The sequence below is a fragment of the Leptosomus discolor genome, chromosome 2, assembly GCF_034619465.1.
Source record: "Leptosomus discolor isolate bLepDis1 chromosome 2, bLepDis1.hap2, whole genome shotgun sequence".
Classification (NCBI taxonomy): Eukaryota; Metazoa; Chordata; class Aves; order Leptosomiformes; family Leptosomidae; genus Leptosomus; species Leptosomus discolor.
In genome coordinates this window covers 6,044,204-6,070,819 of record NC_141392.1, presented here as the reverse complement: position 1 = coordinate 6,070,819, position 26,616 = coordinate 6,044,204, and the positions used below count along the sequence as shown (strand labels likewise).

Here is a 26,616-nt window from a genome sequence, read left to right as displayed (position 1 = left end):
CCCGGCAGCGGAAACCGGCGGCGGCGGCGGCGCGCGTCAGTTCCGGGGCGGGCCCGGAAGCGGCGGTTGGTTGTGGTGGGGGCCGCCATGGTGTGCGAGAAGTGTGAGTGCGGGCGGGCCGGGGGGGACCCTCCCCGAGCCTCCCTCGGGGGTCGCGGGCGCCCCCTGAGCTGAGGGGCAGCCGCGGGTCCCGGGCTGGGCTGTGCGGGGCGGGCGGGCGGGAGGTGGCGGTTGCGGGGCTGGCTGTGCGGGAGCGGCCGTTCTCCCGCGGGCAGCGCTGGCCGCGAGCCTCAGCGCCGTGTAGCTTTAGTTCTTTCCTTTGTGACGTTTCCTTACGCAGGTGAGAAGAAACTCGGTACGGTCATCACTCCCGATACGTGGAAAGATGGTGCAAGAAACACAACAGGTAATTTTGGGGAGGTCTGACGCTTGTCTGCCGGGGGTCTCCAGGCCAGCTGGGCACCTGAGCTGTCCGACAGCCCGAACGGCAAAGCCTGAAATGGTCGAGCCGGTTCATTTTGAGCTCCTGATGTTTCCCTCCCCCTGCTGATTCAACGCATTCGGAGCTTATTTGCCCTGAGCTCTTCAATATTGAACTTGTCTTTTTTCTTCTCCTTGCGTGGAGCGGTGGTCTGCAGACGGAGCGTAGTCTGCAGTGTTCTGATGTCTTGTGCTTTGATGCTGCGCTACGTGTTTTATCTCTCGTTGTGACTTTGTTTGCACACGTGTAAAAGCTGTAAACGAAGCTTTTTTTAAGTGTGCTTGGAACTGGGAAATTTATTGGTTTGTGGTTTTATTTTTTTTGTAGAAAGTGGTGGCCGTAAGTTAAATGAAAACAAGGTGTTGACCTCAAAGAAGGCAAGGTCAGTATTTAATACTGATTTTTAGCTTAAAAAGTCAGTTTGCTGTAACTGAAGCCCGTTTCCTGCATATTTGGGTAACTGCTCAAAACTTGTCCGAAATAGACTTTTTTTTTTTTTTAAAAAAAAAAAAACCCACAAACTTATATGGGGATTGTGAGATTGGATTATTTGGTAAAAGTATATCCGTACATGTTTCATGGGTGCTTTCTGCTGAATCATGGAATGTGGGCAACTCTTTTACTGCCGTTTTCACCAAAATTGCTGGGGCTTGATGCTTTTGTTAGGAGAGGAGCCAGGAAGGCTTATTTTCTGTGCTAAGATTGCCGGTACAATCTCTTGAGCATTTCCTTGATGTCTGGGGGATGTTCTGTTATGCAAGGGGGCAAGGTGCTGCTGGGAGGTGTTTTAAGTTCAAAATAGCCTAGTATCTTAATAAAAAGACAAATTTTTCTGCTTTTGTTAAGTTTTTGTCCGTAATGCAAGAAATTTCTCTTAATGGGGAAAATGGGAGCTTTTCTATAGACTCTGTGCAGCCTATTAGAAGTAATCCTTGTATATCCTTTTTCTAAATTGTAATTCTTGTTGGAGTTTCTGTCTGTGCCCTCTGGCTTAGACTTTTTAGTATGAGGCAGAGGAAATACTTTATTTCAAGATATATAAATGAAATACTTTTCCTTTTTTCCCAGGTTTGATCCTTATGGAAAGAACAAATTTGCAATATGTCGGATTTGTAAGAGTTCTGTCCATCAGCCAGGGTCTCACTATTGTCAAGGATGTGCCTATAAAAAAGGTGAGTCTCTCTGAGTACCAAATTACCCTGCTTTTGTTTGAAATTAGGGAGCGAGTGGGACTCTTCAGTTTGTTTCACCTTACAAAGAGAAGGCTGAGATTTAATTGCTATCTTCAACTACTGATAGGAAGGCATAGAGATGATAGATTCTTCTGTGGTGCACAGTAATAGAATAAAAGAAAATGCACACAGGCTAGAATGTGGAAAACTCTAATTATATACAAGGAAAGCAATTTTCACTGTGAAGGTGGTCAAATATTGTTGTAACAGAGGTTATGGAGTCTCCGTGGGAGGTATTCAGAGCCTCACTGGGATGAGGCTGGCTCGGGACTCTTCAAGTTGGCCGTGTTTTGAGTGGGGCAGGGGCAGGACTAGATTGATGGAGATCATTTCCAACTTAAGTTGTTCTATGATTCTGCTTCTTTTAGAATGTTTCTAGTGTCTAAAGCAGTAGAACTGGAAGAATAACTGTAAGCTTAATCTTGGCAATTGCATAGAAAACTTAGTTTAAAAACTTAGTTTTTTCTTAGTTTAAAAAAAAAAAAAAAAGGATTTTGTAAAACTCAATTGCTTGTTGCAGTCGGTTTTCTGCTTCCTTCTCCTATTTCTGCTTTTTATAATACCTAAATCTAAAACTCTAAATAGTGGTCTCAAAAAACCCCAAAACCAATTAAAAAAAACCCAAACCCAACACCAGAAAACTCCCTCCCAAAAAAACCCTACAAAACAAACCAAACACCCCACCACCACCACCCAAAAACCAAACACCCCAGACCCATTTCCCCCTGGTCCCCCCAAAACCCACAAACCAACTGAAGATCCAACTTCTGATCTTGGTAAAGCGATAGGCTGGCTTAACAAAAGTAGAATACCTGTGGCATAAAAAGCAAAGAGGGAAAAAAAAAAGTAGAGTTGTAAAAGGAATTAAGAAGATATCTCTGAAAGCAAGTCCTGCTTAGGGTTGTCGTTGTGCCTGTGTGTGTTCTTGTGCATTCAGTGGCTTTACGTAAGCCATTGAAAGGGTCATCTCTAAAAGGAGACTCTGGTTCAGTTGCCAACATGCTTGATGCATTGTAAGTCAAGTTTGGCTTGAGGTGAAACTGAAAAATGAGAAAGAAAAATATAATCACGATCCGTAGAAAGCAAGATGCTGCACTGAGCAGTACATAATACATAAAATCTTCCTGTACTTATGAGTTAGGTGTGAATGACTGCACTGAAATTCTGCTTGTACCTGGAAGCTTTCTATCTCCTGTATACATAATAAGTCTTCAGTATTGTTAAAAACTGTTCAAAAATGCCTGAGGGGGAAAAAAAAAATCAATTTCAAGCAAATTTGGTGGAGAGCCTTAAGGATATAAAACTTTTACTGGTCTTGTGATTTTGAGTGGGTAAGCAAAAGGGCTCGAACCTGTAATTCCTGGAGGGGAAAAAAAAGGCAACATGAACTTAGTTACATTATTAATACCGTGGAATTCACACAGCACACAGACACGGGGTGAACCAGTAGTAAGTTTTGTTTATGAAATGACTTTTAATGGTTCTACAGATGTGCCCTGTGTCACTGAGTCAGTGGTTTAGCAGCCTGCTGTAAGAAGCTTGCCTTTTCTAGTTGCTAGATGCTCACCAGATGGCTGCCTGAATCCCATCTGGTAGAACCGTGTTCTCTTTCTTAAACTTGCGGCTGGTTTGGGTGGACTTTAGGATTTCATCTTTGTCTGCTTGTGTATCCTCCCAGGTTGAATCTGGTTTCTTCATAAAATTCAGAACTTAAGTGCTTTAGGTTCTCGTTCTGACCATCAGAGACATGGTTGTGGCGTGTTTCGTGAAGCGAATGTGCTCGTATGGTTTAGTGCTTTAGCTGTTGTGTATCTCTGAAATTGAGAGGCAGTCTAAAATTAATTACTCCTCAATTTAGACCTGAAAGTGAACAGCCTGTGGGCTGGATTTTGCTCTCCAAAGTAAATCATGTGACACGTTCCCTGCTGTTCTCTTCCCTTAATGGACTCTTAGATATGTCTGGTCACATGATGTCAGTATATGAAAGCACACGATTTGTAGGGAGTTAACAGGAAGAGTTGCCACTTGACTTTTTTTTTTTTTTGTCTGCTGATGAATGGTCTTGTACAAGGAGATGTGGCTCTACCAGATAAAAGATTGAGCACCTTCCTGCTTCAGAAGAAGAGGGAAATGTTGAGACAACCCGCCCCTCTGTCCCTGCTGAACTTGTGTACTTTTTGCTGCTCTGGTCTTCTGACTTGCCGCTCTCTGGGTTTAGGTCAGAGTCCTCTGGGACGTCCGTGATCATCTTCACTTCAACTCTCAAGTATTCTCAGTGTCCATTGTTTCTCACTTCTGCTACTCTATAAATAGCTTAACCCTGTGAAATGGTGTTCTCAACTGTCTGAAGCTGCCCACCTGTTAATCTTCCATTTAATAGTCAGTTTGTTGCTGACTGTATTTTCTTTACTTTCTGTCCATCTCGGGCCTTGGTTTGGCTACAGGACTTAGAAAGTTTAACAATACACCATTTTTACCTGTTTGCCAGATAGGAGCCTTTCCTGGCTCTCTTCCGGAATTCCAGCAAATTACAGAGGCTTTGGGAAGCTTTGTGAATCATAATGCTGTCAAATAGAGCTTATTTTTCTTAAGTGGCAGTATTGCACATAGGCTGCAAATACTAATTTGTATTAGAAATTATATTATTCCTTCTGAATTTGCAGTATGGGGTGAGAAAATGCACAGATACATTGTCAATGAGAGCTCATTGAAACAATTTTTTGAAAATTATCTTTACAAAAACACAGCAACTACAGTTTTGAAGAAAAACTTTAATGATTTTAAAATAATTTACACAGCTTTTGTGTGCTTATAGGCATCTGCTCAATGTGTGGCAAGAAGGTCTTGGATACGAAGAACTACAAGCAAACTTCTGTCTAATTGTGTTGATTAGTCTTTTTATGAACTTGTAACTTCTGTGTCTTTGTACAGTAACTTTTCTCTAATTTGTGAACATTACTTTCTGGAAGATAATACATTTACTTGGAATGAGATGAGAGGTAAAGACAGCCTGATTGTTTGCATAGAAATGTACATAGTATTTGATTTTTGTTGTTTTAGCACTAATGTTAACTGATACTAAAGGTAATGGTTTGGAGCAACTGATACAGTTCAAAGTGAATGAGAAGGTCCTAGTGAATAGGTTGAAACTGTGTTACCATCATAACACAAATCTTTGAGATTAACACTTATTCTTTTGCTGTATCCTGAGTCTTCTGCTTGCCTGATAGTAATATTTTATAGATGTATAAAATATGAGCTTGTACCACCTCATTAAAGTAGTATCTTCATTTGGTTCTGTGCCTATAGGTATTTATAACTGCTCTTACCCCAAACTGTTACATCCTCCCCTCTAAGTATTGCTCTTCAGATTTTAATGCAATTGTCCTTTGGAATTATGTTTCTGCCTGCAGTAGGATTGATTAAATCACGAATTGTTAAACTACTGAAATCTAGTGTGTTACTCTGCCAGCTCTGACTTTGGCAGTAAGACTGATCAGGTATACCCTTGCTAGCCTCTGAGGAGGCTTTACATACAGCATCTGGTGGCCTGAGGCAATAAAATAATGAGCATCAATTTCTAATGCCAGGTCTCAGTCTCATCATTTCCAAAGTTAGTCTGGCTTTTAAATACTTGGTTTGAAACTGGCTCTTGAATTCTGTGATGTCATTGCTTATATACATGCCAAATTCGAAAGATGAAAGCAGGCTGCCTTCTCTTCAGCATTGGTTTGATGTAAGACTTGAAGTAAGCCTCTCTGGACATGAGAGGCTGAGCGTGGCTCTGCATTTCTTTTGTCCTTTGGTTAGTTGCTACATAAGAAAGCAATTTCTGTGGCCGAGAGTAGCAAGTGTTCACTGTACGTGCACTTTAAGGGAAAAGAATGGTACTCTTAATTCATGGTGGGGTTTTAACTAGACCTATTTAAGTGTTTATGCCTCCCAGCAATCTCCCCTTGGCAATCTTACGCTTTTGCAAGTTTCTTTGAACTTTAACAGAAGAACTATCAATGGGAATTTCCCTATGGAGAGATACTCACTTTCAGGTTTCCTTTTGTTCTCCTACTTATTACTGAGACAACTGCTTGACTAATGGAGACTGAAAAATCGCTGTTCTCTCTGTGTGTTAGTGGGAGAAAATAAAGAATACTGGGGATATAGTTATTCTCTTTGCTCTTAGCTCCTGCCATGCTGTGGTTGTGCTGTAAGTAGCCCTCTAAAGGGGATTGCCTGACATTTCCTGTCACCCTTAACTATCCATTATTGAGCATTTGTCACCAAAGTTTTCTTGTTCCAAATGTGTTGACATCCTGCAGTTGCTAAAATGGTAATTCTTTTCAGCATTTTATGTTTACTCAGAAGCTTTGTCAGGATACTGGAATGAGCTGGGTCCCCCAAAAGAAGAGAGGAGTGCTGCTGCTTTTCATTTTAAAAGCTTCACGTACCGTAACAATTGAATGGAGGTACATGGATTAGCTAGCTGGTGATAGCTGGCAGCCTGCAAAGTTATCTCCACATAGTGGTGGCCACTTGTTTACAAACACATGAAGGGATTAGTGTACATCCTTTCCATGGATGAAAAGAAAATGTCTATAATTGGCTTCAAGTTTTGCAGCAAGGGCTTAGCAGTGTGTGCGACAGTTTCAGGTGGCAGATTCTCCGATACTCTCTGAACTCTTTACCCTTTATGGGTGTGTTCTATAAGATTGATTTTTTGCTATTGTGTAAATAAAACTTAACTTATGTTCCTAAAACTTGCCAGTATCTGTTTCAAAGCGTGATGCTGTAGTTCTTGAATACGTGGTACGAATTGAACTCTTGTTGCTAAATATTGGCGCTGGATGAACTCTTACCTCATTTTGTAACTGATTTAAGAACAACAGGGATTTATATAATACCCTTTGTTCATAATTGTTTTGTGACTAGAGACTTTATGCACCTGTATCCTATTACTGGGCAGCTGCTTTTGCATGTTAGTCTATTTTTGTTGGAAAAGGAGGACAGGTTTGGTTTTGTTTCTTTAACAGTGGATACAAACAGTGGTTGATTGTTCTGGTGGTTTGTACATGCTTGGGATCTTCCATCTGTAGCTCACAAACTTTCTTAGACTCGTGAGAGGTTCAGTTTCTGAGATCTGTAAAACTTGCTGATGTAACAGTGAACTTTCAGAAAAGCCTATTTTCCAAGCATTGTTTTGGAGACCCATTGCTTTAAATTTAGATCACAAGCGCTCCTCTGCACCTCCGAGATGCACCACAGTTCAAGGCAATCTTGGCAAAGAAGCACTTAAGTTAGCTTTTAAACTTATATACAGCTTTGGTGTAATTGAATTGTCATATAAAAGCATTTTTGTTGATCCTAAAACTGTGTTGTTGGCCTGGAATGCCTTTCCTGAGACATTGTGCAGTGAAAAACAAAAGAAAATCTGTAATGGAAAGTTGCCATTTTTTTAAATGTACTGAGAAGAACACATTAATGTTCCCAGATGATCAGACTGTCCTCTAAATCACAGCTTACATAAGAGATTTGTGCTGCCAAATTTAGTAGGATTAGAATTTTCCTCAGTACTGCTGAATTCCTACACTGTCCTTGCTGTTTCTGGGTGTTCATTGGCCAGAACTATTACTGAGCTAAGTATAAGCAACATTTTGATGCAGATTACTGAGAGAAAAGAACAGATTAGCTATAAAAAATGTTACTGTGCCTGTAGCAGCCCCTCAGATGAAAATTGAACAGGAACTGTTGAAGGGTCCTTGTTGTGTCAAGGTGTTCTCACGTTCTTCCCCCTGATTTGTTTTGGGTTTTTAACCCTGTTCTTTCTGCTGCAGAAGCTGGAGAAAGGACCATCCAGAAAGGTAATCTAGCAATACTGTTCCGAGGCATTAGGACTATTTTAATTGTTTATTTGTAGAAACGTGGGAGGTTTTTTCCCCTCTTAGGTTTATTCTGTTACCTCATTATCAGAAGAATAGCAAGAAATTACTTTGTCTTATGTACAGGGATGTCACTGACTACTTTGCATTCAGTTTTTTCTTGAGAATGGCCCAGAGTTGCACCAAAATACCTTATTTAGCAAAATAAGAGATGTGCAGGTTTCAGATGGTAAGTCAATGTTGCATGCACGTGCTTGGTTCTGGTATCACTCCTATCCTCAGCCCATCTCTGCAGTGCCTCAGACTGCACAAATATTGCAGTTCTGTGCTAGCTGAGCATCAGTCTACCCAGAGGCACTTAGGCCAGGACCCTCTGCCAATCTCACTGTCATAAATTCTGAGCAAGAATGACTGGTGCCTTTGTATCATCAGTGGACATAAGAGGTATGTGCAAAAGTTAAAAAAAACCCCGAAGATTGAATTAATCAGCTGCTCAAAGTAGTGCAATGAACCATGTTGCTGTATTTTCCTAATACAAAGCTGCAAGTTTCCCAGCCATGGACAGAATTGCCAGCATGAGAGATTCATTATTCATTGAAAGACAGTGAGCCAAGAGGAGCTGTGGCTCTTTACATCTGGTATGGCAAAGCTTAGTTTGTCGTGGGGCTTCTACACTGGGAATAAGATTCTGAGACTAATAAAGTCTTTAAAAACCTCCTCAGACAAGTCATTGTTTTTCCTGGATTGAAACTGGACTTCCCAATCTCCTGTAAGTATGTATAGCCTAAAGATGGGCACCTTCCTGTCATTCGCTTTGGATGTTGGAGAATCCAAGAGTGTTTTTGGGGGATGTTGCTGCCCAGTCACTGACTTACTGGTTGCTTAATCTGTATCTGCTCAGTGAGCAGTGGTTCAGCTTAACAGAAGTACCTGCCCAGTGAGCACTGGTTCAGCATGGGATCGTGCAGGTGATCTCTTTTGCTTATGGTGTCTTACCAGATCACTGGTTTAGAAGAAAAATTGTGGCAGGGTGCAAAACTGAATACTGGTGACAAGAAAACTCACCCTGAATATCACGAGAGAATGAACACGTCGTTGCATCACAGCTGAGGTTTGCTATTAAGCGAAACTATTTTTGCTCTCCCGATCAGCAGAACTGGTTGGACAAGCTGATAAGGCCGGATGACAGCCCTTACAAATGACAGAGCCAAATGTTTCTTTTAGTGAGTATTATAAATGTGCTTCATGTGAAGACCAGTTAATTTTGAACTGCTTGTCTTCCTCCTAGGCTTGTGCTTTTATGGAAGAAATGATGTGAAATTTGTCAGAAACTGGTTTTTCATCAGCTTTTCTGGGTGGGGACCATAGTTCGTTTCGCAGGACTTGCATGTGATCTTGTCGAAGGGACCTGGAAGAATTTGTTTGAAATCTTGCCAAGAAACTGAAAGAAGAGCTGAGTGGAATATTCTCCATGTGGGTGTTGCTGGTGACGATGACTTTCTTACATGGTTCATGAAGACACTTTTTTTTGGTTTTTGGCCTTACTGACATTCATTTGTGATAAATGGCAAGCAGATTTTTCAGGCGCCACTGAATTGATGGCCAAATAACTACCTAATTAAGCAGGCATTTCCCAATTGGCTTTCTAGTAGAAAACGCTCTAGAAACTACTCCTTCCTTTCTGTCTCTCTCTGCACTCAAAGATGCAAGCTGAACTTAGCAGTGTTAGTGATTCAGTAAGCATAAGCACTTTCAGCAAATGCACTTATATGCTTATCTGCCAAGTGGTATAGGGAAAACAAATGCTGAGGGGTGGCTTTTTCTGCCTCATCATGGTTACGATGATTAAATACCAGTATTGTTAACTGTTTCAGGTCATATGCAGACACGCAGAACTCACAGTTGCCACCTTCTGCTAGCTAATGGGTCTCATCACATTAAATAAACATCACATCTTGAGTATATCACTGTCAGTCCAGTCTTCAAGAAATCATTGCTTGCCAGTAATTTTCTGTTACTGCTTTTGCTGCCATAGAAGGTAAAGATTTTCAGTTTATACAGCTCCCAGATCGTGTCATGGACACTTAACTGTTCTGGTATGTTTACTACTGTTCAGTAACACATCAGTGCAACTGAGACTTTGTGTGACAAAAGGCATGGCTTTCAGGGAGCTGGCATCTCGCCCAGTCCAATTGTCATCTTTTATTGATTAAAATATTTAAATGCTAATTGGATTAAGCAAAGATGTTACTCCTTCTTAAATCTCTGTCTTTCTATGGAAGGCTTTTGAAAAACTGATGACATGACATTTCAGGGATGAATAGCTTCCTTTTATGCCTTCCAAAATCATTGTTTCCTAAAGGATGGAAAGTAAGCAAGAGCAATAGAAGAGTTATTCTACTGATTTTCATATTTGTTTGCTTTGTTTTGTTTTCAGGTAGTCCCTACTTACTAGATTTTCACAGGTCAGGCATGTTTTGTGTAAGCAGTGGTGTCACCCTGAAATTGAAGAGAGCCTGAAGCTGAACTCTCTGACTGAGAGAGTAGTTGCTCTAAGCTTAAAATAGATCCCTGTTTGGATAATGAGATATTAGTAACATTTATGGCTGCCATTCTCATCACAACATGTAAAATCTAAATTCAGAAACTCACCAAACTGGCACATTTCCCAGCCTGGGTTAGGAGTAGTGGACAGGTAAGTATTTATATAGATTCAGTAGGGCTGCAGTGAAGAGGAAGGAGGGCGCATCATGCACTCAATCTGTGAGGCGTCCTGCAGTGCTGTTGTGGAGGCTCTGGGCAGAGGGGCTCTGTGTGCCTGTCCTGGTGGTAGCGAAGGAAAAAAGTGTCTGCTAGTGAGGGCAGCAGAATTCAGGCTTTAGGAGTCAAAGCGTTCAAATTTGATGGCTGTCGCAGATTCTAACACATTATAAATAGTGAACTGTTTGAGTGAATCTTTGAAGTTTCTAGGAAAACTGTAGAGAGCTGTGAAAGCAATCGACTTCTTACGGTTTTGTTGATAACACCCCCCATTTCTTCCTGTTTTATCCAGATTTCCTGTTATAACTACCTCTCTGCACCTGGCTAACATACAAGCAAATGTTATTGCTGAACTTTTAGTAAGTGCAGAATTGGCCAGGTTGGATGAGGCTTTGAGCAACCTGGTTTAGTGGAAGGTGTCCCAGCCTATGGCAGGGGGGTTGGAAGTAGATGATCTCTAAGGTCCCTTCCAACCCAGACCATTCTATGATTCTGTGAGTTGCACTGAGGCAACCAGGTATTACGGTTCATGAAGAAAAAAACCCCAGTTTTTAAAGACTGTCACATACATTCATTATAAAGAGAAAACTTTTAAAATTATTTATCTTAGCTAGACGAAAAACAAATGATCCTGCAAATATTCAGGACATAAACTAGCTTGCAATCTCCATGCCTTTTTATTCTAGAAAAGATTTCTGAAGATTGATGTTTTTTTTTCAGAAACAGCTGTGTGCCAGGGACAATTTTTCTAAAGGTTAAGTTTATTTAAGCAAATAATTAAAAGTTTCGAATCCTTTCCAGTATAAGACTATATATGGCAAGGTCATGAAGATTGTTTGGAGGTGAATATATAGGTTAGCTGGGATTTGACAAGTGCGCCTGTCACTTGCTAGCTGTGAAATGCAATTCTATAAAGGCTGCTCTACCATGAAGTGCCATATGCTCTGGCTTTATTCCTGCCTTTACATTTGTAATGAAAAAATCCATGCTCAGATTGAGGGAGGAAATTGCAGCACTAGCAACAGTAAAAAGTGCGTGGAGCGCAAGCACGCGCTTCTCTCATTGACTGCTTGGTAAGCATTAATTTCCCCTCGCAATGCCACACGAGGCAGATAAATAAGAACCATTCAGCTGATTTGTCCAAGGCTGCTGAAGAAGTTCGTGGCAGGTTGGGGTTAGAACTCAAAAAAACCTATGGCATATGTAGATTGTAGGAGATGGCTTATCTCTGTGTGTCTTTTGTGTATGAGAGGCTTTCGATACCTGTATGACCAGGGCAGACTAAGACAAGAGTTTGACACAAGAACCCCTTTAAATGAAGGAATTAGTTAATTTGGAAAACAACTAGAGCAGTTTGCATATGGGATTTTTTCCCCCTCAAGGTCCATTCAGTTTTTCATAACATTTTATGTGTATGTATGTGCATGCACGTGTGTATACAAGTTTCACCACCAGTACCAAATGCTTTGGGCTATACAGCTGTTTTATTTGTGTAAACACTTTCTCTGTATAATTAACTTTCAGCATTGATTAAAGTTAGGCAGGAAATATGATATTTATTGAACATTTCATACATAAAACTTTCAGTTTAACGTGTTCTTATTTGGACACCTATAGGTTATAACGTATTATCCCAATTCTTCCAAAGGTTAAGGCATATCCAGGTTGTTGTAGGACAACGTTTTCTCAAGAAGATGGGTGAATGGGATTACAGTGCATTGAGGAACACACAGCTATATCTCCAAGTACATTTACATGTGAAAAATGTTATATTTATAAAATTGGTAAAACTAAGAATGCTGAAGAAAGAGCAGGTATTAAATCAATAATCTGATAGGAAAAAACCCAAAGATCCATAGAAGATAAACTTTTGATTCAAATTCATGTTAACAGTCAGATTTTGCCACTCTTCTAATATAGAATAGTATCTTTTTATCCAAGTGTTGCTCCATGTTTGGTTCAAAGGTGCAAATATTTAAAGGTAGTTAGGGACCTAATTCCCATGGAATTGGTTTCGTAGAGAGTGGATGCTCGCATCAAGCTGTGTAATAAGGTACTGCATGGTATGAATAAGGTACCAAATGTGGCATATTAGTGATGGTATGTAAAAAATGCCACTTGTTCCATCTGATTTACTGTTACTGCAGGTTTATTTCCAATAATGCTTTAATAAAAACTGATCTTGCTGCTAGCAGGTAAATAGCGGTACAATAGGACCTGATCTTTTCCCAGTGCATAAGGATCTGGAAAGACTGGTTGATCCCAGAGATCATAAGGAACAGCTTCATGTTACCTTGTTGGTTCTGTATTCCTTTTAAAATGTGGCAAACAGGACTTCTGAGCTGGAATTTCCAGCTAGTGATAAATAAATTACCTTCCCAGGAGGAATGAGGCAGCCTCTTAACTGATGATTGATCACTTTCCATATATCGAAACAGGCTGATAGTGCAGTATGGAGTCCCTATAATATGTACATTGCGTGGTATATTATTGCATGATGCAGTATATCATTCAAGCTTTTTCCTGTCTGTCCAAGGTTAAGGAAAAGGATGAAAAATATTTTTTGAGGGCTAAACAAATACAGCTTTGTCCTCTTCTTTGAATCCTGCAGAGGGCTCTGTAACACTTCTGTGTATTTGAGAGTCCTAATTTCAGGATGTAGAAGCATTCATGTGGAGGAAAGGGCCAGGTCTGGAAGAAAACGGGCTTTCCACAGACACTTACCCATATTTCATTGTAGTCCGCTTAACCAAATTTCTGCTGGTGACTTTTAGGAATGGGCACGTAATTGCCTCACTGTTTTTTCAGTGGGCTATGACTTCCAAGGGGCAGATTACCAGGCAGCAGTTTCTGAAACACTGTGGCATGCTTGTCTTGCCATACCAGCTGGGAATTTTAGCTTGCACCCCAGTTCAGCCAGCCAGAAAGGAGAGAGGACGCTGTAGAAGCAGATTATATCAATCTTGTATCTTCTGGCTGTTCACAGGGCAAATGCTGGCTGGGGAGACCTGGTTTTTTTTGTCAAAGCGTCTTTTGGAAAGAAACCCACAGAATCCTTTGAAATGGAACAGAATCCTCAGGAGCAAGGATTAGGCGTCTGGATCCTCAAAAGTGTGTGGCCACAGAATCACAGAACGTTAGGGGTTGGAAGGGACCTTGAAGGATCGTCTAGTCCAACTCCCTGCCAGAGCAGGACCACCTGGAGTAGGTCACACAGGAACGTGTCCAGGAGGGTTTTGGATGTCTCCAGAGAAGGAGACTCCACAACCTCTCTGGGCAGCCTGTTCCAGGGCTCTGTCACCCTCACAGGGAAAAAGTTTTTCCTTATGTTCATGTGGAACCTCCTGTGCTCCAGCTTGAACCCGTTGCCCCTTATCCTGTCATTGGCCATCATTGAGAAGAGCCCGGCTCCATCCTCCTGACACTCGCCCTTTACGTATTTATAAACATTGATGAGGTCACCCCTCAGTCTCCTCTTCTCCAACCTAAAGAGACCCAGCTCCCTCAGCCTTTCATTGTAAGGGAGATGTTCCACTCCCTTAAAGTCATCTAGCTCTTACTGAAATCAGGGTAATGCCTGGTCAGGTGTCTTCGGGGATATTTAGTTAAGTTCGTTTTCTGTAGGCTTTGGTAGTAGTTGGGATGAGTTGGTTTGGGTTTGATTTTTGCGTATGGGGATGAGTAGGTCATTTTAGATTCCAGCTAGTAAAATGTTACAGTGGCATTATTCTGTGAACAGTGAGAGAACACCTTGTCTGTTTTTTGTTGGGTAGCTATGAATTAAATACTTCAGCAAGAATTTTAGGAAACTGCAAGGCGCTAACAAGAAGTGAGACCGAAGCTGTGAAATAGCTGTTTCTCTTGTACAGATTCTCCAGACAGAACACAAACATACCACACATGGTAATCAGTGTCTTGCAATTGTTTTTACTGTTAGCGCTGTCAAACCGTGATTCGGAATCTGTTTCCATTTAATTCTTGATCAGCATGAGAAAATTCTTCCTTGGATTTTGGATCTTCTTGCAAGACTGCAAGAATGACGCTGGTGACTCTCCTGCTGTCTGTCAGGGCTGAGCAATACCGTGCATACGTGTCCACAAGGTGATTTGTTAAATGTTCAACCTTAGTTTAATATTCTAAAATATTAGAAGTCTGAGTAAAAGTTCACAGGACTATCATTCTTAACTTCTGAGAACAGCTCTGAAATGAACTGCTGTTTAGCAGTCAGTATTTAAACATGCTTCACTTAATCAGAAAACCCATATGTCCCCCACTGTGTACTCCTCTTTCCTGTAAGAATGATCTGCCTTTTGTCTCTAAAATGGAGTTCATGGTGAAAGCCTGAAGACACATTCCTTTTCTTGGGAATTTGATACCTAGCAAACTTTCAGTGTTAAGACCTTGACACAGCTTAGGTAGGTCCTCATGCAGAGTGTTGCTTTGTGAGGATCTCCTCCTTCCGCCCCCAACCACACACAGGCTTTTGTGCAGGAAAGCTGCAGTGCCCACCTGAAGGCTGAAGATCCCATTGCACATGAGGTGGCCTAACAAGGAAGCACCAGAACACTGATGTCTCTTTTGTGGAGCTGGCTGCAGATAACTTCACCAAGGTCATGGTATGTGGGTCATGAGAAAAATCGGCTTTGGGACCTGGCTCAAAATCTCCCCTCAAATCTCCCAAAAAGGGAGGTGACGGTGATACGCTGGGACTGTGTAGCTGTTTCTGAGTTTTTATAGCAGGCACTATGATTAAAGACCAGGAATTATTTTACTTCTACCACTGTGGGCAGCCCAGCAGGTTTCAGAGCTTCAGCAACTGTAAGAGCAATCTGTTTTGGAAGCTGCTCTTCAACTAGAGGAAAAAAAAGTAGGATCTTGCAACCCCTGCCAGTACATGTGAAGTAACATTGAGATGGTCCTACTGCACTCCAGGGACGCACCATCAAATTCTAACACCAAGTAACTAAGTGAGCTCTTGTGCTAGAAGCATTTCTTTAATGCTTTGGAAAGCCAGTAAGTGTAGTGCTAATGAGGAGTACTGGACTGGCAGCTCTAAAGCTCTGAGTATTTAAAAAGGTGTTATCCTGACTGTTAGTGAAGATACGTGATTGTACACCACCATATGTAATCTGATGAAAAATCAGTTAGACATCTAGGCCTGTTTATAGTATCTTATACACTAGTTACCATTACTATATTCTTCCTTGCAGAATTATCTCTTGCAGAATTATCTCACAAAATACTTTTTTTTTTTTTTTTTTTTAATACTCAGCTGCCATTGCAGTTTAGATTACGTGACTGTTATGGCAGTTCTGGGGTGCATTCAACGGCAGCATTAGGGACTCTGAGTCCTATTAGCACAAGCCAGTGAAGTACATGGCTCGTTCTGCAGTTCAGCTGTGGTTGAGGAGCCATTTGCTCCTCCCCTTCAGCCCAGCCTGTGTCAGGCTGGAGTTAACACCAGCACCCACTTATTTTAATCCATGTAGTTTATAAATGTAGTTACAATCGTCTTAGGTCAGCATGTGAAAACCTCTGCTTTTTCTGTGAAACCTCTGTCAGCCAAAACAAAGAGATCGTATTTTACCAGTGTGATCTATTTCCAGTGCATTATCAGCCTTGCTATCACAATTATAAAGCAACCTCCAATGTCACCGTGTGTTGCAGTTCAGAGTACGGTAGAAATATAGTAGAGTCACTGGAAAACATTATTATTATTTTGCCTCTTTGGTATGTGGACCATTTTTTTTCACATGTAGGGAGAATGCTCATGATTTGATGCCCTCAGCCCCTTCAACAGAAAGGAGAGCTCCTCATTTGTGAGCAATCTTTTTTTTCTATCCGGAAAGAGGCACCAATCTGAAAGTTACAGGTACCCCTGATTTGCTTACAAAACTAATCTGGCAAACCTAGTAGATGACCAGCAGGGCCATCAGCAGCTGCCAGTAAAATGTGTATGCTTGGTGGTTAGATCTTAACTAAACAGATCACAGAATCTACCCTTCGTACAGACCTTACCTTCCTGCCAAGTCCCTCCCTACTGAGAAGTCTGGGCAATAGGAAAATATTTGCAGCGTGCCCATGAGGCTGTTTCAGTTCAGGGTGAGGTGCCAAATCCTCAATTAAGTACCTCTCATAGAGAACGCTCTCCTGCCAATCTTTTCTTTCTGCTTGTAGACGATGGCAAGTGTTTTGTGTGCAAGCTGTCAAGAAGTCTGATTGGGAAATGCTGTCAGAAAAATAGCATGAAACAGTCCTGCTTTGGAAAAGCTGCAAATAACTATATATGCTATAACAAAATGATATTATGTAAACCCTGATTTCCTACTAAAAAAAATATTATTTTGAGATCGCTGTCATAATCTTTGTGACTGGTATAAACAAACTGCAGACAATCTCACTGGCACTGTTCCTGTTGTCTGTAAGAGACCCTTGCCTCCTGTGAGAAGGGGAAGGCATTCCCAGAACTTGGGATGGAGATGGAGTTTCCCCTGTGTACCCTGCAGCTGCTCCCTGGAGGTCATTCCAGTTCTTCAGGTTGGGAGACACTGCAGAGCTACCTGCCAGTATTTTCCTGGCTCAAAGGAGGCACAGCACTACCACAGTATCAAGACTTCACTCCTAGCTGTGAATCTGTCCCTTTGAGTGGTTCACCACCACACCATCTCTGTTCTGAAAATGAGACTCGCCTTTTGCACCTTAACTATAGTGTTCCACAGATTTGGTTGTCTATATACATCCAGTTACCTTGCAAGCTTGTGTTGTGCAACCACTGTCTTCGTAAGTATCTGATGCATACTTGCAAAAAAAAAAAGGGTGTAAGTGCTGAAGGACTAGTAGGAGTGATCCTAGAAGGAAAGGAGAAGCCTAAATAAAGTAAGGACTGACAAGGATTTCTGTGCCAAGTCTACGAGGCCGCCCATGGTCACAGTAGTATAGGTGCAAATCAGAAACTGTAAACACTGAGCTCTTGAGCTGTGGTCTTCAAGCCTGCATGTCTTCCTATTAATACCAATAGGAAATTCAATACTGCATCTGAAATTATGAGAAGGTCGTTGATATGTCAGACACACAAAGCATGATAGTTGTAGAGGTGCTTTACAGCTGGGATGCTAAGAAGCTGAGAAACTCGATTTCCAAAGGTTTCAGAAGAAACTGAGTTTCCAAAGGTTTCAGAAGAAACTCAGTTTCCTCCAGTTTCAGAGTAAAAGTACCTTTAACATTGTGAAGGATGGAATGCTCAGGAACAATCATTCAGTTCATGAACGTAAGGTGACATTTTAAATGGAAATTTTGTTTTGACAAGCCTGTTTATTCCTATAGCTAGGAATTTAACCTGATTTTATTCAGCTAATGAAACACTACTTTAATATTCTAAATGTTTGTGTTAGATTTGAATTCCAATTTGCACCTGAATGTAGCTTAACACTAATCAGGAGTCAAAAAGAAATCAAGTCTAAGAAATATCAGCTACCTTTTTCTAGCATCATAAAATATAAACATTAGAAATCTGAATAAATATGTCATGTTAAATAAGTGCTTGTGTATGTAGGGAATGTGTCTTACTGATTGGCAAAAAGAAGACCCAATTTAACGAGGAGGCCACATTCTGCTGCAAATGAACACTAGATTACTAATCAATGAGAACCCAGCTCATTGGGAATTACAAAAACATTGGAATGGAAAATTAGAAATTATTCAAGTCATGAATTTCTATTTGCCAAACTAAATAATAATTAAAACAGTGATTCAAATTATTAATCAGTTTACTTTGAGGCACTGTTTATGCATGTCTGTATCACAAGTAGGAGTTTTGGTAAGGAGGAAAGCAGATAGGCATATTTTTGCACATTCCAAGTGATTCAAGCTGCCAGGGATTCGCATGGAGGAAGTACTGGGGCCATACCCAGAGAAAGCTTTAGCTAAGCTCTGTGTGTATACATGAAGTGTGTGGCTGAAGGAAAAAAAGTGGAAGTTCCACTGGAGAGAAAAAAGTCATCTGGTTTGTTTAAATGTCTAGCAAATAAATGCAGTAGGAGTTTCAGTTGTGGAAGGATCTCAAGATTAAGCCAGCAAAAGTAAAATTTGGATTACGTTTGTCTGACTTCGGGTAGAGATACCTCCTTGGTGTAGCACAGTGTTCACATGAGCAATACTCCTGCTATAGTCATTCACTTCAGTGGGAATTATGACTGCCTGAAGGAGAGCAGCAGCTTTACCCCTTACTAGGCCGTCAGCGTTCAGCTGTCTAGAAATAGATAGAAATACAGAAGTAAGTGTAACTCTATCAGTTTTGGTGGCTAACTAGAGTGACCAGCTCCGGACTGCTTTATTCCACAGATACAACTACTTTCACATTTCATGATCCTCAAACTACCTTCTTAAGAAGCTACTGTTTTACCTATCCCTTTAAGGACGAGTATTTGCCATTCTAGTTTACCTCGCTGGGCATTAAGAACTCACAGTGGGTTTTCCTCCTTTATTCTCTTTACTGTTATATCTCATTTTGTTTCCTTTTATTCAACACAACATCCAAGACTCTTAAAAACAGATCTTTTCAGTAAAACGGCTGGAGAATAACTAACTTACAAAAGAAGGGTAGTGATGCTTAGGAAGAGAGAACCTGTCAATATCCTTGATAGTCATCATCTCGTCATGACATTCATCAAGACAGCATCACTAGGTGTACTTAAAAGGACAGAGATGAGCTTTAACTGGAAAGGAGAAAACTTTGCTCTAAAGGGATTTATGGTTGTAATGTAACAAATGAGCTGTACAGCCCAAAGAGCCAAAGAGATATTCAAAGTGGCTTTAGTGAAGAAACTTGCAGTTAACCTATGTGGTTACTCTGAAGACTCAGTAGTTCTACGAGGAAGTGGGGGTTTGCATCCAGACCTGCCCCTTCCTTTTTCCATCCATTCAAGAAAGTGAGGATTCTGCTCTAGGTTCAAATATGTGACTCAGGTACATTCTCTGTCTTGAACTGTTCACCTGGATCTGAGTGTTGCTGAGATTTCACTGAGTTTGAGTTCTGACCAATTTCAGTCCTGGTCACAATGTGATAAATTTCTGGGATTAAGCTTGATTTGTTTAATTGTTTGTTAACTGTTGCAAATCAAGGCACAGCGACATGCCCTTCTAAATGTGAAGTCTTACAATACTCATAAGGTCATTTTCCAATATTTTGACAAATGGCATCCATTTGTTAAGCAGAAGAAAATCAAATCAACTCTGAAAAATTAAACTAGAATCCCAAGTTTACAAGTAGTGAGCGTGCTGAGGTGAGGGGATAAGAAAATAGGTCTCCCATGCACAATGATGTGGAAAGGAACCTCTTTCCAAACAAATGAATTACAATGAGAGCAAAATCAAGTTGACACACAGAAGCCATGATCCCTGAATGAAATGAGAGTCACAGCAAAAGCACTGGATAAATCATTATTTTCAGTTTCACGAATAAAAGGCTCCAGCCCAGAAAGCAGTGATAAAAAAGAACGAGCATTTATTTGAGAGGAAGGAAATTTTCCGGTGTTAGAGAAACTGTGCAGAAGAAGACACGATTTATGGAAGGCGTTTTTTTTGAGTAAAGCAGTTTTCACATTTTCCCTAACGTACCTTTCTTTTGTACATACCTGTTCCCCGCAGCTTATCTCCCATTTTCTTCATTCAAATCCTTCCCTTAAGTCATTGCTGCAGTGCTGCCTGAAAAATGCCTTTACCATTTATTAGCAATGTTACAGTATGATCATGGCCTTAAAGTGGCCAAAGAACGGAGCAGCTTGCCAGGGGAAAAACAGAGGTAAATGACAGATGACCTTAGCAAAAGAAAGGGAAAGCACAGTCAGACCAAGTACAGAGGATGAGCTGTGCAAATCTCTCTTCTCATCGCACGCTAAACGTTCATTTTTTTAAACTGGTCCTAGATATTTTTTTGGTCGCAAGAGCACTGTCTGTGAGTACTTTCTAAGCCGATGTATGACCGGGTTCAGTGAACACTTTGGCACCAGCATCACTTGACTCATGTTAGCCCAGGCAAATTCCGCGTGAACAGAGATAATACATACATTTAAACATTTCAAGATCTGGCCTTTGTTTTTAGTATCAAATTATCATACATAATTCAAGGGGAAGCATCTTAAAGAGTGGCTTTGGAATAGATTCTCAGAATGGAGGATAAACAAAATTTTGTATGTTGGTGTTTGTTCTTATTTTCATTTCATTAACGACAAATACCTTTGTAACTGCGTGCTGATTTTTCTTTGCATGGAGACAGCTTTTTTAGTTGGTCTTCAAATACTGACTTATAAAGGACCCCTACTAAAAGGCTTATCCTTGACGTACTTTCAACAAAAGAAACAATAGGAAGACTTTCTAACCTACTGCTATGTGAATATCCAGAATTAAAAAAATAACAATGGTAGAACTGATGCGTGCAATGGATTTCCAAATGCAACTGAAGATTTTAAAGCATACAAATGTAACCTGTGGGAGTGAAGTTCAGATTATTTATCATCAATGTTATTAAAAATGGAGAAAGGGAAATAAAAAACTCTGGGCAGTTTTGGAAGCGGGACCTTTTAAAAAACAAACACATTTTTTCCATTAAAAAGATTCTTTATGCATCTGACGGGGCAAACTCGTGAGTTAAAATAGGCCATTATAGCAAGAGGATATCTCATTGAGTAAAGATGATTTCTCAAGAAGTGGGAATATGGTGCTGTTCAGAAAAGAGGAAACCAGCACACCCAAGATGGTGGCACCAGCAGCTCCAGATGGCTCACTTTTGCTTCTGGCAGTAGCGCCAATGCAAGAGGAGGCTCTGAGAGCCCTCCTCTGCAGCCCGACTAGAACAGGACGTCCTTAGGTTTAGGACCTTCTGACTGGGAAAAGGACCTCTGCTTACAGCAACTCGACTAGCAAGGGAGCAGGTAGAAAAGAATCCTATTATTACAACTTTCTCCTAGTTGACTGGTATTGAAATTTATCTCAGGGAAAGGCTGTCTTTACACAACTCTCTCAAAACTTCCCTTCAGAAGATGCAGACCTTACCAGGTGAAATCTGGCTCTGTTCATTTGCAGCAATTTGAGACAGGAAAATCCAAACACCCTTGATCTCAGCAACTAATTTCCCATTACCGATAACACTTTATTCCAATACTGTCTAGGATGGAGAAATTAGGAAGAGGTGAATCTAGGGGAGGAATACTAAAATCACCAGTGGGAGAGCAAAAAGCAGTGGAGGCAAAAGCAGTGTGATGCCAGCCAGCCAGGCTTGCCTGCAGCTGAGAAAGGGCCATGCTGCCCCAAGGGTGCCTCAGCCTGAAGCACAGCTTGTCATCCCTGGGGGATCCCTGCCTACCCAAGTCGTCTCCCAGCCTGCTAGTGAGATTGCAGGGACTGTCAGCCCAGTATAGCCCAGCACAAGCCGGTATGGCATGACCTGTCATGGCTGGGTACAGCCCGTCCTGGTATGGGACATGCCAGCACAGCGTGGCGTGGCACAGTCCAGTATGGCATGAGCCAGGGCATTATGGCCCAGCACAGCATGGCTGAGTGTGGCAAGGCACAGGCGCGTGCTCCTCAGCTCAGCTGCATGCTGCCTGGCACCCACAGCCCCCATGCTTCCCTGATCCAGTCCCGGCCCAGCTCCCCCTCCCTGCATCCCGCTGAAGCTGCCTTTGAGTGATGCTAAACAGCCTGTTTTCCTGAGTCTTGGTTCATGCCTCTTGCAAGCCCAACCATCCAGGCTTCCCCTAATGACACATTTGCAGTTTAACCCATGCTGTTATGAAATCAATCTTGTACTGTGTTTGGAAAATGTTCATTATAAAGAAAATTGTGAAGCTAGCAGAACTGGTGTGGGGCTCCTAGTACCAGTGTGAGCTGGGCACACAGCAGTAAGCACAAGGCAGGCTTGCCCCGCTTCAAATGCGGAGGGACCTGTGAGGCTCTGTACTGGGCAAATCAGACCAAGATAAAATCTGTTCATATCTATTAATTTGAGACACCACCTTTATGTATAGTAGTGGCTGTTCTGGATCAAACAGTAGGTAATCTGCAATTGCTCTCTGATTTTGCCATTCACCTGAAGTATGACATTATTTATTCTCCTATTGCTCAAGCAATTAGCTGAAATTAATCTCTGAACCGTTGGCAATCATCTCATAGATATCTGCAAGGTCTGAAAAAGAGAAATGGTTTGCACTCAGCTCCAAAGAGAAATCAGAAATTGTAGACTCAACAGCTTAACTTTGTGCCCTGGAGAGTTTTGGCATAAAACACCGAGGTATGAATATGTGAGAGCCAAGATAAGGCACTGATAAGCATCTGCCCACAATTCCCCCCCACCTCAATCTGTCATTAGACAAACAAGTCTAATTTTCTTCTTTAAGAAGATAACTAGCCTAGCAAGGTAGGGAGAAATTGTAGATGTATATATAGAAAATAACCACCTATGTAGCAGTACAGCAGAAAAGTATGTGGGAACAAAAGTGTTTTACAAACTACAGATGAGTCAACTAAATATGTCATTCTGGGATGAATGAACAGGGCTGTCATATTTTAAACATGGGAAGTAATTATTCTGCTCTACTTGATCCTTTTAAAGACTCATCTGGAAAACTTTTTCCTGATGGCAGATTTTAGAAAACACAACTTAAAGCAAAGCTTAAGGAATTAGTCTGTTGGCTTAATTAAAAAAAAAAAAAAAAAAAGGTTAGAGGTAGAGATTTTAACAATTTTCCAATGCATGAATGGATGTTATAAAATGTAGTGCTCAGCTGTTCTTCATCCTTACAACAGTAACGTATTTCATATATTAAACATATATCTTCCTTGCTGTAAATTAGGCTGATTTATTTTCATCATTTGATTATATAAAGAGCTGAAATAGGTTGTATAGGGATGCTGTGCAATTGCCTTCATTGCAGCTTTTCAAGAAAATGGATAAATACCTTTGTGGTTGGTCTAAACACACTTTAGCTGGCTTTAATGCATGGAGTTGGACTATACTATCTCCTGAAGTCCTTTCTGGCTCTCCAGTCTTACGTTTCGATAGTTCTGTTCTAGGACATCTTTTAGACAGAAGACTCTTTGAGGCAGGGTATGTCACCATTGTGTTTGTGCAGTGTCTGAAACAATGATGTCCTATATAGTACATCTGTCTGCATAATTATCTAGAGAGTAGTCAAGAAATAATGCTGCAGATCACAAAGATATGTATTGTCTTAAGTAAGGTATGTGTTATGTGTTATGTTTATTTGTTTATATTTTCTGGTAGGGATGTATACAGATACAGATCTTCTCTATATTATAATACCTTAATCAGTATACCTTTCTTTTTGGGCATGTGATGCTTTATCACCATTTAGCTAACATAATACTATTAACAATGCTTTTGCAAAGGTCTAGTTTTAATTGGTTGGCATGCTATGGAAAACAAAATTGTTCTGATTCTCCCAGAGTTTCCCTACAACCTTTGATCCACCCACATATGATTAAAGCTGGGTACAGAAAATTTTCCTGTCTCATAAAACTTACAAAGCAATAGTGTTGTTCCACAGTGTGGAACTTCCATCAGCTTTCACAGTTCTCCATAAAAAGCAAACCCCAAACCCTAACCAACTAACCATGAGCACCCTTAGTCCTACAAGAGGACCCCTTCCCAACACCCGAACACCTTCCTGCTTACTGCACTCACATGGGGTGAAGGGTACTGGGGTAGGGATGCCTGGTTTACTTCATCCGATCAGCACATTGAAGCTCTGTGTACTGTGTTTTAAAACAGCCTGGTTGCCACCTCCAGCTGGGCTTTACCTTATGAGTGAGAATTTAAGAAAGTGCTTAGAGGTTGGAAAAGCAGATGGGGAGAACCTACCAGCCCGCCAGGAGAAAAGCAATCCATCCAGAACTCATGTCTAGCTGTTAAAGTAAGCATGGCCTACTAGGCTTGCTAACCTGGGGATTTTGGCCTTATGAATCTGGATTACCCAATACTGGCTTGTTTTAGAAGTTTTCTTGCTTACCTATTACTATTTCTGCTAATTCCACCATTTTAGTGCAGGCTTAGGTCACAGAGATAAGCAGAGGCGTGGGTGTTTCCAAACTCAGAGATGAAAGGAGTTGCCAAAGTCACACAAAGAGCTAGATGTGTTGGATACTTGCAGAGGCAACAAAGAACTGTTGACACAAATCTTGCCACTCTGACAGGCATGTGAAGCCTGGAGGCTGGACCTGGAGAAGCCTCATTCAAGAGGTGGAAGCTGCTTTGAAAGGCAAATCTCCACCCCTAGGCAGAAACCGAGCTAAGACCAGACCCTGTGCTCAGAGTCACAGACTGATTAATCAACTGGAGAGGAACTTTTGCCGGTTTAGAAAGGTGGGATGCATCTGAGTAAACCCAGATGTCAATATCTAAATGTCAAAATCTAGATGTCAACAGGGATATACACATGAGCTATCTAACCTAATCTCCCTATACATTCACTACTCTGCTGCATCACTGTCTTTTTCCCTTTTCCTTTGTGGCAATTGTGGTGGGTTGACCCTGGCTGGACACCAGGTGCCCACCAAGCCGCTCCATCACTCCCCCTCCTTAGCTGGACAGGGGAGAGAAAATATGAACGAAAGGCTCATGGGTCAAGGACAGGACAGGGAGATCACTCACCAGTTACCATCACGGGCAAAACAGACTTGACTCAGGGAAATTAATTTGATTTATTGCCAATCAAATCAGAGTAGGGTAATGAGAAATAAAACCAAATCTTAAAAACACCTTCCCCCCACCCTTCCCTTCTTCCCAGGCCCAACTTTACTCCCAAATTCTCTACTCCCTCCACCCTATCCTTGCAGGGGGACAAGGAATGGGGGTTGTGGTCAGTACATCACATATTGTCTCTGCTGCTCCTTCCTCCTCACACTTGTCCTCTGCTTCAGTGTGGGGTACCTCCCATGGGACAGCCCTTCATGAACTTCTCTCATCTGGGTCCTTCCCCAGGCCACAGTTCTTCAGAAACTGCTCCAGTGTGGGTCCCTTCCACGGGGTGCAGTTCCTCAGGAACAGGCATCTCCAGCGTGGGTCCCCTGTGGGGTCCCAAGTCCTGACAGCAAACCTGCTCCAGTGTGGGCTCTGCTCTCTGCAGGGCTCTGCCAGATACCAGGGAAGCTTCTAGCAGCTTCTCACAGAAGCCACCCCTGTAGCACCCCACTACCAAAACCTTGCCACGCACACCCAATACAGCGATTCATCACACATCACCTGGAAGTTCAGTGTTTGATCTGAGCTAATCACCTTGTGTTCTCCTTAAGCTCTGGTTTGGCTGGGACAGAATCCCAGCCCAGCCATGCTAGGCAGGCTGTTAGCAGTTTTGAGTCAGCCAGGACAGCTGACCTGAGTGAGCTACAGGGGTAGCCCATCCCGTAATGCCATGGTCATTATAAAGGGGGAAGGTTGGCTGAGCAAGGGGAGTTCCTGTGGGGGTTCTGGCTGGGGTTTCTGCTTGGATTCCTCCTGTTCCTAAGGACTGTGAGGGCCAGACATTTTTGGCTGCGTATAACTTTGTATACTTTATTTGTTCTGCTGTTCCGTTAAATCTGTCTTTGCTTCAACCCTCAGATCTCCTCTCCTTTGCCCCATTCCCCTTCTCAACTGGGGAGCGTTCATCGGGTGATAGAGTAAGCGCTATAGTTTAGCTCCTGGTACGGGCTAAATGTTAAAAAGGCTAAGCCTTACCATCAGTGGAGAGAAATATCTATTTCCAGACTGTGATTCATCCTGTCTTAGACAGGCATCTTGCACTTCTTTCCTTGACATGGCTTCTGCAGGCTGGAAACACATAGTGTGTGTGGCCCTCTGTTAACTGGCTCAGGAGATGGCTTTGTGCGTGGCCAGCAGCTGAAACTTGGGACACCCACTGCAGGCAGAAATGAGGATCTTGGGATTTTGGTGGAGCATTCAAACTGAACTTTTATACCCTCTGTGAATTTAGCTCATGCTTCCTTCTCCTTCCCTGCCTGGCTTGAGAAATAAAACCAGAAGCCTTTTAGACTGTAGATGGTAGGGAGGGATGTACAGAAAATGCAAGTCCGTCATGGATGGATATTTAGATAGTACTGCCATACTTTGTGCATGCATCAGGTGACAGCCAGTGAAATCAGCTGGTAGTGGGCTGTAGGAGTGGATTTCTAATACAGTGACTGTTACCTCTTCTGAACTTCAGAGCTGACAATATTAATGAAAATCCCCCAGTCAAAAACAGGCTGGGTGCCATAA

At 41.7% G+C, this 26,616-nt stretch overlaps 1 protein-coding gene across 3 annotated transcripts; it reads left to right on the top strand.

Moving 5' to 3' along the window:
- Nucleotides 1–62: 62 nt before the first annotated feature.
- CRIPT (CXXC repeat containing interactor of PDZ3 domain) lies at nt 63–16,131 on the top strand. 3 transcript variants are annotated; one of them, XM_086460567.1, is made up of 5 exons: nt 63–103; nt 341–406; nt 809–863; nt 1,550–1,653; nt 16,106–16,131. In XM_086460567.1, the coding sequence occupies exons 1-5, from the start codon at nt 88–90 to the stop codon at nt 16,123–16,125; spliced, it is 261 nt and encodes an 86-aa protein (XP_086316693.1). In that variant the 5' UTR covers nt 63–87; the 3' UTR covers nt 16,126–16,131. The 3 variants fall into 3 exon arrangements, with proteins under 3 accessions (XP_086316693.1, XP_086316690.1, XP_086316691.1); XM_086460564.1 differs by lacking the exon at nt 16,106–16,131 and adding an exon at nt 4,529–5,164; XM_086460565.1 differs by lacking the exon at nt 16,106–16,131 and adding an exon at nt 3,932–4,401.
- The last annotated feature ends 10,485 nt before the right edge of the window (nt 16,132–26,616 follow it).